We start from the raw sequence: 13,992 nt of genomic DNA on the forward strand, positions 1-13,992 counted from the left end.
GGTTGAGCTATAGGCGCCGAGCCAAGAAGGATTTCTTGAACAGAAAAAGGGAGGAAGGCTGAGGCAGGAGGATCACTTAAAGCCAGGAGTTCCAAACCAGCCTGAGCAAGAGTGTGAGACCCCATCTCTACTAAAAATAGAAAAACTACCCAGGCATCATGTCAGGCACCTGTAGTCCCAGCTCCTCTGGAGGCTGAGGCAGGAAGATCTCTTGACCCCAGGAGTCTGAGCTTGCTTTAAGCTAAGCTGACACCACAGCACTCTAGCCTGGGCAACAGAGCAAGACTCTGTCTTAAAGGGGGGAGGGGGTTAATATGTTGGTAAACTCAGAAAGATATGATATATTCAGTGACATAAAAGTGAGGTAAGAGGCTACTGACAATGTGTGTGTAGTTAGTTATGCTGTGCTGTGTACCTAATATTGCTTAGAACAGTGAATTTGATGTTACATGGTTTTGGCCACAATTGGGAAAAAAAGCTTGAGTTCATCGAAAGACTCTGTAATAAATAAAATTAACTGTGAACTAGAAGATATTTCTAATATTTATAGCCAGTAAAAGGCTTGGTGTCCCTGTTGGGGACAGGCCTAGAGAAGTGGTGTGGACACTACAGACAGATTGGCCTTGAAACATGGCCAGGACATCACCTTCATCAGTGCATGGGAACAAGGACTCAGGCTGGGCAAAAACTAGGAAGGCTCACAGGATCCCATCTTCACTAAAAACAGAAAAAATGAGCCAGGTGTGGTGGGGTATGCACCTGTAGTCCCAGCTACTCAGGAGGCTGAGGCAGGAGGATCGCTTGAGCCCAGGAGTTTGAGGTTGTGGTAAGCTATGATGCCAGCCATGGCAACGGAGTGGGCAGAGACTGCCTCAAAGAAAAAGAAAATGTCAGGGAGCTCTAAACTTATGTTGAGAGTGTTGGAGTGGTCTTCTGGCCAGGAGTTGGCAACCCTTTTCAAGTCAAGCCTGCTTGTTCTCTAGGGCTCCTGGATCCCATTTATAGGCACATACAGAAAACAACTCTACCATGTTTGTGATAAAGTGCCAGGTTTGTTTGTTTGTTTTTGAGACAGGGTCTCACTTTGTTGCCCAGGCTAGAGTGCTGTGGTGTCATAGCTTACAGCAACCTCAAAACTCCTGGTCTCCAGTGCTCCTGCCTCAGCCTCCCAAGGAGCAGGAACTACAGGCATATAATGCACCACAGCTGGCTCATTTTTTCTGTTTTTGGTAAAGATGAGGTCAGGCCATGCATGGTGGCTCACACCTGTAATCCTAGCACTCTGGGAGGCCAAAGCTGGTGGATTGCTTGAGCTCATGAGTTTGAGACTAGCCTGAGCAAAAGTGAGACCCTGTCTCTACTAAAAATAGAAAAAACTGAGGATTGCTTGAGCCCAAGAGTTGGAGGTTGCTGTGAACTATGATACCGTAGTACTCTACCCAAGGGTGACAGTTTGAGACTTTGTCTCAAAAAAATTAACATAAAGACGGAGTCTAACGTTTGCTTAGGTTGGTCTCAAACTCATGAGCTCAAGTGATCCTCCTGCTCAGTTGCTGGGATTATAGGCATGAGCCACTGCACCCCAGCCAGATTTTGTTTTGTTAATTTCCAATCTGTCACAGACTGATGATACTTTTTGTAAAGTTTAACAAAAATGACTGAAAAAATTAATCACAAAGCATCCAAGTCCAGATTTTTTTCTTCTTTTACTTTTTATTATTTGTATTTATTTATTTTTATTTTTTTATTTTTGCAGTTTTGGGCTGGGGCTGGGTTTGAACCTGCCACCTCTGGCATATGGGGCCGGCCCCCTACTCCTTTGAGCCACAGGTGCTGCCCTATTTATTTTTGAGACACAGTCTTACCCTGTCTCCTAAGATGGAGTGCCATGGCCTCATCACAACTTACTATAGCCTCAAACTCCTGGGCTCCAGTGGGCCTCCAACTTCTCCCTCCTGAGTAGCTGGAACCTCAGGTGCCACCACACCTGGGTAATTTTTTTTTTTTTTTTTTTTTGTGATAGAGATGTATTGCCCAGGCTGGCTGGAGCTCGTGGGTTCAAATAGTCCTCCTGCTTTGGCTTCTCGGAGTGCTGGGATTACAGGCATGAGCCACCATAGCCTGACCTTTTATGTTTTTTAGATGAACATAAGTCTGTACTTACACAAAAGTAGACGAAAAAAAGAAAGAGAAAGTAAAATTGACTTTTTTTTTTTGACATGCAGTTCTCTGAGTTTTATTGTGTGCAAATTTGTGTGACTAGGTGAAGAGCAGGGCTGTCAGCTGCTACTGCCGCCCTGCTGTCTGTTCTCAGTTGTTGTTCCTTGCACGGATAAGAACGCCCTACAGATGGAATCATGTGTCTCACCTTTTGAAACTGCTGCTGTCAGTATAGTATCTTAAGGGTCAGCAAGGGCAGGAGGGCTAAATGGCTTGTTGTCTGTTCCCCAGTTGGAGGACATTTGTGTTGTTTCTGGATTTTGATGATTAGGTTTTGGTGTGAACATTCATTTTCATGATCATGGTATCTCCCCTGCCAGGTAAGTATGAACATTCGTTTTCATTTCTCTTGTATACATACATAGAAGCGGGATTGCTGGGTTGTATAAGTCTTTTTTTAACTTCCAGACTTTTCCAGAGCAGCTGAAGCATTTTGCGTTCCCACCAGCACTTTGTATAGGCCCGGCTGCTGTCAGGTCTGTTAAAGCAGTTCTAACAGGTATGCAGTAGTAGCTTTTTGTGTTTTAATTTGTGTTTCCCATGTGAATGAAGATGTTTGTACCTTCTAATGGGCTCATTTGCTGCATGGTGGCTGCTTGCTGTGGCACATACACCAGCACACCCTCAGGACAGCCTTGCAGTGAGAACTGGGGACAACCCCAGTGCCCTTCAGCAGAAGAGTGGACTGATAAGCTGTGGTCCACGCAAAGTGGAACATGAGCCCAAGTGGGAATGGATGAGCTACTGCAGTACCCACAACACGGGTGAGTTTCAGAAACAGCTGCAGGCTCAGCTCCTGTGGCTTGGGGGGAGGCTGAGATGGGAGGATCACTCGGACCAGATTCAGGACTCACCGCCTCAATGTAGTGAGGGCACCCCCTTTTTTGTTTGAGACAGAGACTGTGTCGTCCTTGGTAGAGTGCTGTTAGCGTTACAGCTCACAGCAACCTCAAACTCTTGGGCTTAAGTGATTTTCTTGCCTCAGCCTCTTAAGTAGCTGGGACTATAGGCACCCGCCACAATGCCCGGCTATTTTTTTGTTGTAATTGTTGTTGTTTAGCAGTTCCGGGCTGGGTTCGAACCTGCCAGCCCCAGTGTATGTGGCTGGCACCCTAACCGCTGAGCTATAAGCACTAAGCCAAGGCCCACATCTCTTAAAACATTAGACTAACATTTAGTGATAAACATGAGGGGATTTTTTGGTTTTGTTTTTTTTAATCACCCTCAGTAGAGTGCTGTGGCGTTACAGCAACCTCCAACTCCTGGGCTTAGGTGATTCTCTTGCTGCAGCCTCCCAAGTAGCTGGGACTACAGGCACCAGCCGCAACGCCTGGCTATTTTTTTGTTGCAGTTTGGCCGGGCTGGGTTCAAACCTTCCACCCTCTGTAATGGGCCTGGCACTCCACCCACCGAGCCACAGGCACCGCCCAAGAGGGGTTTTTTTTTGGGGGGGGGCGGTTTTTGGCTGGGCCTGGGTTTGAACCCGCCACCTCTGGTATATGGGACCAGTGCCCTACTCCTTTGAGCCATAGGCGCCGCCTAAGAGCCGGTGTTTTTTAAAAGCAAGAGAGTTGGATGGCACCTGTGGCTCAGTGGGTAGGGTGCCGGCCCCGTATACCAAGGGTGGTAGTTCAGGCCCAGCCCCGGCCAAACTGCAACAGAAAAATAGCCGGGCAGGCACCTGTAGTCCCAGCTACTTGGGAGGCAGAGGCAGGAGAATCACCTAGGCCCAGGAGTTGGAGGTTGCTGTGAGCTGTGTGACGCCACGGCACTCTACCAAGGGCGATAGGGTAAGACTGTCTCTACAAAAAAAAGAAAATAAATAAAAGCAAAATAGGGTGGCACCTGTAGCTTAGGCAGCTAAGGTGTCAGCCACATACACCAGAGCTGGCAGGTTCAAATCCGGCTCGGGCCTGCCAAACAGTGATAACTACAACCAAAAAATAGCTAGGCACTGTGGGCAGGTGCCTATAGTCCCAGCTACTCAAGAGGCTGAGGCAAGAGAATTGCTTAAGTCCAGGAGTTGGTGGAGGATGCTGTGAGGTGTGATGCCACGGCACCCTACCCAGGGCAACATAGTGATACTCTGTCTCAAAAAAAAAAAAAAAAAAAGAAATAGTCATAAACATCAAATTCAAGGTGGCTTATGCAGGAGAGCACAGGTGTCCAGGTGATTGGTAATTTTCTAGTTTCTAAATGAGAGATGATGGGCCAGGTTCAGTGGCTCATGCCTTTAATCCTAGCACTCTGGGAGGCTGAGGTAGGTAGATTGCCTGAGCTTACAAATTCGAGACCAGCCTGAGCAAGAGCAAGACCTGGTCTCTAAAAATAGCTCGGCATTGTGGTGGGTGCCTGTAGCCCCAACTACTAAGGAGGCTGAGGCAAGAGAATTGCTTAAGCCCAAGAGTTTGAGGTTGCTGTGAGCTATGACACCATGGCACTCTACCCAGGGTGACAGAGTAAGAATCTGTCTCAAAATAAATAAATAAATGGGGATGTCATCATGGTCTTTATAATTGTGCACCATAACTTACATATTACCTTGTATTTCTTTCTGTATTTCACAAATTACATAATAAAATATTTTAAACAGACAAAATGCCACATTGGGAACCAGTCTTCACAAGAATCTGGATGAACTCATACAGTCTCAATGATATTGAATTCAGAGAGGTGACAAAGTACATAAAATAAAAATTGTAACCTATGATGGTAAAAGTACTGACTTCAGGGCAGGTGCAGTGGCTTATGCCTGTGATCCTAGCACTCTGGGAGGATCACTTGATCCTAGGAGTTTGAGGTTGCTGTGAACTAGGCTGAGGTGTGGAACTCTGTCCTGGGTGACAGAGTAAAACTCTGTCTCAACAGCCAAAGGAAAAATGGGCAGCGCCTGTGGCTCAAAGGAGTAGGGCATCAGCCCCATATGCTGGAGGTAGTGGATTCAAACCCGGCCCTGGCTGAAAATTGCAAAAAAAAAATAAACAAAAGGAAAAAATACTTTCCTTCACCACCTTTAAGCAGTCACTTCATTGATTTTTATCATGGTTGATTATTTTTTCTATTTATCTTTGTATAGGCCATTGGCACAGTGGCTCATGCCTAAAATCCCAACACTCTGGGAGGCCAAGGAGGGTGGATTGCTTGAGCTCAGGAGCTCTAAACCAGCCTGAGCAAGAGCAAGACCCCATCTCTACTAAAAATGGAAAAACTAGCCAAGCATTGTGTCAGGCACCTGTCCCTTCTACTCGGAAGGCTGAGGCAGGAGGATCACTTGAGCCCAGGAGTTGGAGGTTGCTGTGAGCTAAGATGCCAGGGCACTCTACCCAGGGCTACAGAGTAAGACTCTGTCTCAAAAAAAAAAAAAAGTTCTTGTATAAATGGAGTCATTTCATATCCAGTTTGTTTGAATTAACGTAATGTTTGAGATCCTTCTGTACTATTTCTTATGTATGTCACTGTTTTTATTGATGAATAGTGATCAGTTCAGCTGATGGCAGCTAGGATCATTACTCCTCTTAGAGCTAAGGTTGTACCAGTCCAAGTAAAGCCTCGAGCCCATCAGGCCTCCCCCATCTCCTGCTGAGAAGTCCTGTGTGTTACATCACCTACATGGTTACCATCCTGTGTATATTTTTTTTAAAACGTCTTTTACCTAGGTTTTTGCTTTCTGGTGTCTTCATGCCCTTCTGAAAATCTGAATTTGTGTGTGTTGTCATTTATCTTTAACCCAAAGAATTCTCTTTGGCATTTCTTGTGTTTTAGGGCTTTGTGTTGGTTTATTCTAGCTTATGGTAATCCGAAAGTATCTTTATTTCACTTTCATTTCTATAGGATGTTTTTGCTAGAAATAGAATTCTAGTTGTTTAATTTTATTGTGTATGCTGAAGGTTAAGATACATAGATAGTAAAATGGCTACTGTGGTAGAACAACTTAACATATCAGTCATCTCACACAGTTAAACATTTTTCCCTATGTGGCAAGAGCAGCTATAATCTCATTTATCAAAGATCTTGAGTATAGACTGCGCGCAGTGGCTCATGCCTGTAATCCCAGTACTCTGGAGGCCAAGGCAGGTGGATTGCCTGAGTTCAGGAGTTTGAGACCAGCCTGAGCAAAAGTGAGACCCATCTCTACTAAAAATAGAAAAACTGAGGCAAAAGGATCTCCTGAGTCTGAGTTGGAGGTTGCTTTTGAGCTGTGATACCACAGCACTCTACCCAACACAACAGCTTGAGACTTTGTCTGAAAAGAAATCTTGAATACAATACGCTGTTCAATGTAGTGTATCTCCTTGATATATTTTGAAATGTTAGATCCAGCTTGCAGTCCTGGAATAATTATTTGATCAAGATATCAAGATATATGTAAGTTCTGGGCGGTGCCTGTGGGTCAGTGGGTAGGGCATTGGTCCCATATACTGAGGGTGGCGGGTTCAAACCTGGCCCCAGCCAAACTGCAATAAAAAATAGCTGGGAGTTGTGGCAGATGCCTGTAGTCCCAGCTACTCAGTAGGCTGAGGCAAGAGAATCGTCTTAAGCCCAGGAGTTGGAGCTTGCTGTGAGCTATGACACTGCAGCACTCTACCCAGGGCCACAAAGTGAAACTCTGTCTCTAAAAAAAAAAACAAAAGATGTATGTAACTTCTTTTTTTTTTTTTTTTTTTGGAGACAGAGCCTCAAGCTATCCCCCTGGGTAGAGTGCCATGGCATCACAGCTCACAGCAACCTCCAACTCCTGGGCTCAAGTGAGTCTCCTGCCTCAGCCTCCCAAGTAGCTGGGACTACAGGCACCCGCCACAACGCCCGGCCGTTTTTTTGGTTGCAGCCATCATTGTTGTTTGGCGGGCCCAGGCTGGGGATTCGAACCCGCCACCTTAGGTGTATGTGGCTGGCGCCTTAGCCACTTGAGCCACAGGCACCGAGCCTGTAACTTCTTAAAGCAATTAAATATGTTAATATTTTGTTAAGGGGCACGGCCATTTGGAATTCTATGCCATAAGCTCCTGGCCAGTGAATAAAGCCCTTCCTCTTATAAACATGGTGTTTGGGTGCTCTTTCTCTCCGTTGATCCTCATCTTCCTGCAACATTTTTGGTTCCCTGACTGGGAAGCAAGATCATGGAGAGAACATGCACCTGGTAGTTGCCACCAATCTTCTGGACACTCATATGGGGGCCCATGATTGGCCTGGGGCAACATGATCTACTGAGTGTACCAGGGAGGAAATTTGGCCTCCCTGTGTGGATGCCTGAACTGGGCAGAGAAAGGACCCCTTTGGCTGGTCTTCAAGGAGTCAACACTGGAAGGAACTGGCATGCAGGAACAGATACCTACACAGGGAGAGGTCTAAGGCAAAGTATGATGGATCTGGTGTTCCCACCATTTGGGTGGAAGCGGGGGACTGATCAACCCCTGGGACACTAGATTGCTGGCAGGTCTTTTGAGAAGTGTATGAGAGTGTGTGGATGTGGTGTGACTGAGAAAACTTCGAGGATGGAGTTGGATCTCTCTTCACAGGGCCTTAGGGGAGTGTTAGTTTGCCTCCTATGGCTTAAGTGGTGGTTCTAGGGGAAATCGAGGTGCCCAGGTTAAGAAATGGGTTGGAGACTTGGCACCTATAGCACAGTGGTTACGGTGCCAGCCACATACATCAAGTGTGGTGGGTTCTAACCTGGTCCAGGCCAGCTAAACAATAATGACAACTGCAACAAAAAATAGCCGGGGCATTTTGGCAGGTGCCTGTAGACCCAGCTACTTGGGAAGCCGAGGCAAGAGAATTGCTTAAGCCCAAGAGTTTGAGGTTACAGTGAACTGTGATGCCACTGCACTGTACCAAGGGTGACGTAGTGAGACTCTGTCTCAAAAAAAAAGAAAAAAAGAGTTGGAATTGTGTGCATGTGAGTGCTTGGAGAATGATGAGAGGGATAACAATAGGTGGGGTTTTTCATCCCCCGCCTCACTGGATGAAATGATTGTGAGTGGCCCCTTCTTCCCAGCTCCAACTTTGCCCCTGGCTGTTCTGAGAGAAACTGGAAGTTCCAGGTTTTCTGCTTTGTTTCTCAACAAGGTGTAGTCTTTGGTGGCCACATGGCCATGTGAGACTTAGGGGGAAAATGAAAAGACATCAGAAAGGATGACTATATTGTGGTTTTGTTACTGGAATTTCTTCAGTGAGTCCTTGGTTTCGGGGATTTGGGATTTGAGCCCACAGGCCACAGACCAGCGATAAAATGGGATTTTGTTGGACAGAGGGGCATGCAGAGAGAGTGGAGAGTGCCAGAGCTACTGGCAGGTGGGAGGAGGTCCAAGTCGGAGGTCTCCTGCATGGTTCCTTTGTCTAGGGGTAAAAAATTGGCCCTGAGACTCAGCACCTGTTGGCACGATGGTTACTGCACCAGCCACATACACCGAGGCTGGTAGGTTCAAACCTGTCCTGGTCTAGCTAACCAACAATAACAACTGCAACAAAAAAATAGCCAGGTATTGTGGCGGGCTCCTATAGTCCCAGCTACTTGGGAGGCTGAGACAAGAGAATCGCTTGAGCCCAAGAGTTTGAGGTTGCTGTAAGCTGTGACACTACGGCACTCTACCAAGGGTGACATAGTGAGACTCTTTCTCCAAAAAAAAAAAAAAAAAAAAAAAAAAATTGGCCCTGAGAGATACTTTGGCCAGGAACTTGGTAGATGGGAAAAATACAATTACAAACGGAATAGGTATTCTAGCAAATGAATGCATGTAGCCCCCTCACCTTGGGCAAAGTTATTAGGTCTTTGCTGTGGTTTTTCTCTGGGGAATGGATTAGGCTGTGTGCTCCCTAGTCAGGGTGGAGCCATCCAGAATGTTTGGGGCTGCTTTGTTCATGACCTTGCTAGGGCTCAGAGGGTATGGCCTGGCCTGCAAAATGTTTGTGCCTAGAAATGGGAGTTTGATGTCTGAGCTGAAGGAAGTATGGAGAAACCTCAAAGAACTCAAGCTAGACCTCTCATTTGATCCTTCAATCCCATTATTGGGCATCTACCCAGAATTTACAATTGCCAAAATGTGTAAGCAGCCTAAATGCCCACCAACCCAGGAATGGATTAACAAGCCATGTATACCATGGAATACTATTCAGCCATTTTAAAAAATGGAGACTTTGGCTTGGCACCTATAGCTCAGTGAGTAGGGTGCTGTCCATGTACACTGAATGTGGCAGGTTCAATCCTGGCCTGCGCCTGCTAAAAAACAACAATGACAACTATAACCTAAAAATAGGTGGGCGCCTGTAGTCCCAGCTACTCGGGAGGCTGAGGCCAGAGAATCGCTTAAGCCCAAGAGTTGAGGTCTCTGTGAGCTGTGATGCTAAGGCACTCTACTATGGGTGACACAGTGAGACTTTGTCTCCAAAAAAAAAGGAGACTTTATGTCCTTTGAATTAACCTAGATGGAAGTGGAACACATTATTCTTAGTAAAGCATCATAAGAATTGAGAAGCATGAATCCTATGTGTTCAGTTTTATGTATGAGGACAATTAATGACCTAGTACACGGTGAGGGTTGGGGGAAGGGGAGAGCAGAGAGAGGGAAGGAGGGAGAAGGGTGGGGTCTCCGTGTGTGACACACCTCTTGAGGGCGAGACACAATTGTAAGAGGGACTTCACATATGTAACACATGCAATCAGTGTAACCTGGTTTCTTGTACCCTCAATGAATCCCCAATAATAAAAAAATTTTTTTTTCTTAAGGATTTTTACATCCATGTTTACCAGACTTTTTTTTTTTTTTTGGAAACACTTCTATTCCCTAGACTGGAGTGCTTCATCATAGCCCACTGCAGCCTCAAACTTTGGGACTCAAATGGTCTCCTTGCTTCAGCCTCTGGAGTAGGGGGCTATAGAGACGTGCTGCCATGCCCAGCTAGTTTTTGTATTTTTTGTAGAGATGGTCTTGCTGTGTTGCTTATGCTGGGTGGGAAGATGTTTTGTTGCAAATTTACTTTTATTAAAATTTCCCAGCTCAGCACCTATTGCTCAGTGGCTAGGGCCCCAGCCACATATACCGGTGCTGGTGGTTTCACATCCAGCCTGGGCCTGCCAAACAACAATGACAACTACAAGCAAAAAATAGCCAGGTGTTGTGGCAGGCGCCTGTGGTCCCAGCTGCTTGGGAGGCTGAGGCAAGAGAATCACTTAAGCCCAGGAGTTTGAGGTTGCTGTGAGCTGTAATATCATGGCACTCTACCCAGGGTGACAGCTTGAGGCTCTGTCTCAAAAAAAAAAAAAAATTACCCTGATTTACTGTTGATTATAATCCATTCTCTGTCAATTTTGTAAGTTGGATTTTTCAGGGTATTTGTCCATTTTATCTAACTTTTGGCATCAAGTTGTTTATAGTAATATAACACCTTTTTCATGCCTCTAGGACCCATGGTGATGAACCCTCTTTCCTTATATTGCTGGCATTTATTCTCTTTTCCTTGGTCACCAGGCCAGTTGTTAATCATTTTTTTTATTTTGTTATGAGAACCAGCTTTTTTTTTAGAGACAGAGTCTCACTTTCTTGCCCTCTGTAGAGTGAGGTGACATCACAGCTCACAGCAACCTCCAGCTCTTGGACTTAGGCAATTCTCTTTCCTCAGCCTCCCGAGCAGCTGGGACTACAGGCGCCTGCCACAACGCCTGGCTATTTTTGTTGTTGTTGCAGTTTGGCTGGGGCCAGATTTGAACCCGCCACCTTCGGTATATGGAGCTAGCGCCCTATTCACTGAGCCACAAGCGCCATCCAACAACCAGCTTTTGGCTTTGTTAAATTTCTGTATTGTTTGTTTTCAGTTTCATTGATCGCTGTTCTTTATTATTTCCTTCCTTCCATTTCCTTCCGAGTTTATACTGCTATTTTTTGGCATTATGAGGTAGAACTGTAAGTCTTGATTAATGTGCTGTACTCCTGTTCTCCAGAGAAATAGAACTAATGTCTTTCTCTGTCTGTCGGTCTGCCTTTCTAAGGAGATTGTTCCAAGGATTTGGCTGATGTGATCATGGAGTCTGCAGACTGGAGTCTGAGGAAAGCTGGGTATGATCCTAGTCCAAGGGCAGCAGGAGACCAATACCCCAGCTCAAGCCTCCAGGCAAATTCTTCCTTCCTGCACCTGTTTGTTCTGACCCTCCAGAATCTAGGGTTTTGCCTCAGCGCCTGTAGCTCAAGCGGCTAAGGTGTTAGCACATAGACCTGAGCTGGCGGGTTCCAATCTAGCCTGGGGCCTACCAAACAATAATGACAGCTGCAACCAAAAAATAGCCAGGCATTGTGGGCGCTTGTAGTCCCAGCTGCTTGGGAAGGGAAGGCAGAATTGCTTGAACCCAGGAGTTGGAAGTTGCTGTGATGCCACGGAACTCTACCCAGGGTGACAGCTTGAGGCTCTGTCTCAAAAAAAAAAAAAAGAATCTAGGGTTTGGGTGAGGCCCACCCACATTTGAGAGGGCAGTCTGCAGAGTCCACAATTCCAATGCTAATTTTATCCAGCAACACTATAGCAGACTACTCTGGACCCTCCGTGGCACAGTCAGGGTGACACATAAACACATCAAATTAATCGCTGCGTATGTTGTATTTTATTACTCAGTTTAGGTTATTTTCTAGCTTGGCTCTGTAGCAGGTGCCTATGGTCTCAGCTGCTCTGAAGGCTGAGATGAGAGAATGAATCACGAGCTTAGGCACTGGAGGCTGCAGTGACACAAGCTGGCTACAGAGGGAGACCTTGTCTCTTAAAAAAAGAAATTATTTCCCCTGTGATATCTTCTGTGAGCTGCATGTTATTTAGACATATGTTGTTTAATACTTGACTTTTTCCATATATCTTACTATAAACCTACAAATTGGGGTTTCTAATGCTCGGAAGGTCGGGACATACACTGTGTGTGATTTCAGTGCATTCATGTCTGTTGGAAACTGCTGTGAGGCCCAGCGTCTGTGACTTGGTCTTTGTCTATGTCTCAGAACATCTGTGGGTATTGGTTGTTCTCTGGCTATTTGTTGGGCCATGGTAGTTTAATAGTGTGGTTTTAGGCTCAATGCCTGTGGCTCAAGTGGCTAAGGCGCCAGCCATGTACACCTAAGGTGGAGGGTTCGAATCCAGCCCGGGCCCACCAAACAACAATGATGGCTGCAACCAAAAAAAAAAATGGCCGGGCGTTGTGGCGGGCGCCTGTGGTCCCAGCTACTTGGGAGGCAGAGGCAGAAGACTCACTTGAGCCCAGGAGTTGGAGGTTGCTGTGAGCTGAGATGCCACAGCACTCTACCCAAGGGGACAGCTTGAGGCTCCTGTCTCCAAAAAAAAAAAAATAGTGTGGTTTTAAATCATCAGTATTTTTCTTGATTTCTTTTTCTTTGGTCTATTCTGTTGGTTTCTGAGATGAGTATTCAAGTTATAGTTGGATGTTACATTATTATCCATTCTGACAATCCCTAACTCTGTTGGAGTGTTTAGCCACTAACATTGAATTGAATTATTGGTGTGTTTAGATTCAGACCAACCAGTTTATCTAGGTTCAGTCCATGTGTTTTGTATTATTTAAATATTTTTCTGAGTTTCATCTTTATTTTTCTTTTATTCTTTGCACTTTTTATGTAGGGGTTGCTTTAGGGATTAAGATACATATCTACTTTTTCAAGGTCTGCTTAGGGTAGCAGCATTGTAGCAAATCCCACCCAGTGCATCTGGGGACCGCTCCTCTACACTCCACATGCTGTGGGGGTGTCTGCTTGCATTATACAAACCCCACAAGATAGGGTTTTGAACAGACTTATGGAATAAAGTTCATCAACTCCACGCTTGATATTTTCATCTGTACTTTTGATGGTTTTAAAGCATTTTTTTCTTGCAGATTAGCCTAACATGGCAGACCAGAGACAGCGTTCACTTTCTACCTCTGGGGAGTCACTCTACCACGTCCTTGGACTGGACAAGAATGCAACCTCAGATGACATTAAAAAATCCTATCGGTAAGAGGCCTAGCCTAAGCCACCAGGTTCCCTCAGAAGGAAGCCCTCTTATGTAGTCAGCATTTTACCTAGAACCACGGCCCCTCCTTCCCACAGATTCATTGCTCCATGGGAAACAGTTACTATTATGTCTTTGTGTGTGCAGTGTACTCCTTACAGCCTAAAATTGTCATGTTAATATTCTTTTGATGACAGAAAACTGCACTCTGTAGATCTTAACAAACTGCACACAATCCCACAGAGAGTCAGGGTCTGAATCTGCTAGGAGACCTCCATGGCCAGCAGAGCTTTGGAGTGGCCATATGAGTCACTTGTTCTGGCACAGTGGTGATAGTCCCTTTACTCAGCTGGACTCAAAGGACTTAACTCTTAAGAGATCGATACTAATCCACACAAGCAGATAGCCCCCCTTGTGTTCTTCGCCCCATATAAACTACTAAACACACTGAAATGCTTTTCTTGCACCCTCCTCCTTACCACTTCATTTGACAGACTGCAGTTAGCCTCTGGGACACCAGGGCTCAGCAGTAGGGTCTCCCTTTGTGCTGCTACAGGTGCCGGCCATAGCCCGGTTCAGCTTAGGACCCTCAGTGGATGGTCAGGGTGGGGGGATTTGCTGCAGAGATTGCTCTTGATTTTTACATTCTGGAACTCTAAAAGTTGAAAAGTGAGGTGGTAATAAAGAAACATTTCTTCGGCTCGGCGCCTATAGCTCAACCGGCTAAGGCGTCAGCCACGTACACCTAAGGTGGCGGGTTCGAATCCCCAGCCCGGACCCGCCAAACAACAATGA

The 13,992-nt window shown here is 45.8% G+C and overlaps 1 protein-coding gene across 5 annotated transcripts in view; it reads left to right on the plus strand.

Moving 5' to 3' along the window:
• The window catches only part of DNAJC5 (DnaJ heat shock protein family (Hsp40) member C5), a 37,804-nt gene that overhangs the window by 16,770 nt on the left and 7,042 nt on the right, over positions 1 to 13,992 (plus strand). The window contains exons 2-3 of one of the 5 annotated variants that reach the window (XM_023512012.1): positions 2,629 to 2,984; positions 13,082 to 13,199. In XM_023512012.1, coding sequence (XP_023367780.1) covers positions 13,093 to 13,199 — 107 coding nt within the window. In that variant the 5' untranslated portion in view covers positions 2,629 to 2,984; positions 13,082 to 13,092. Of the gene's footprint in view, positions 1 to 2,120; positions 2,985 to 11,212; positions 11,271 to 13,081; positions 13,200 to 13,992 lie in introns of those variants that run through there. The other 4 variants (XR_001161182.2, XM_023512013.1, XM_023512014.1 and 1 more) reach the window with 4 other exon arrangements.

The sequence above is a fragment of the Otolemur garnettii genome, unplaced genomic scaffold, assembly GCF_000181295.1.
Source record: "Otolemur garnettii isolate 467f Iridium unplaced genomic scaffold, OtoGar3 scaffold00023, whole genome shotgun sequence".
NCBI classification, from domain to species: domain Eukaryota; kingdom Metazoa; phylum Chordata; class Mammalia; order Primates; family Galagidae; genus Otolemur; species Otolemur garnettii.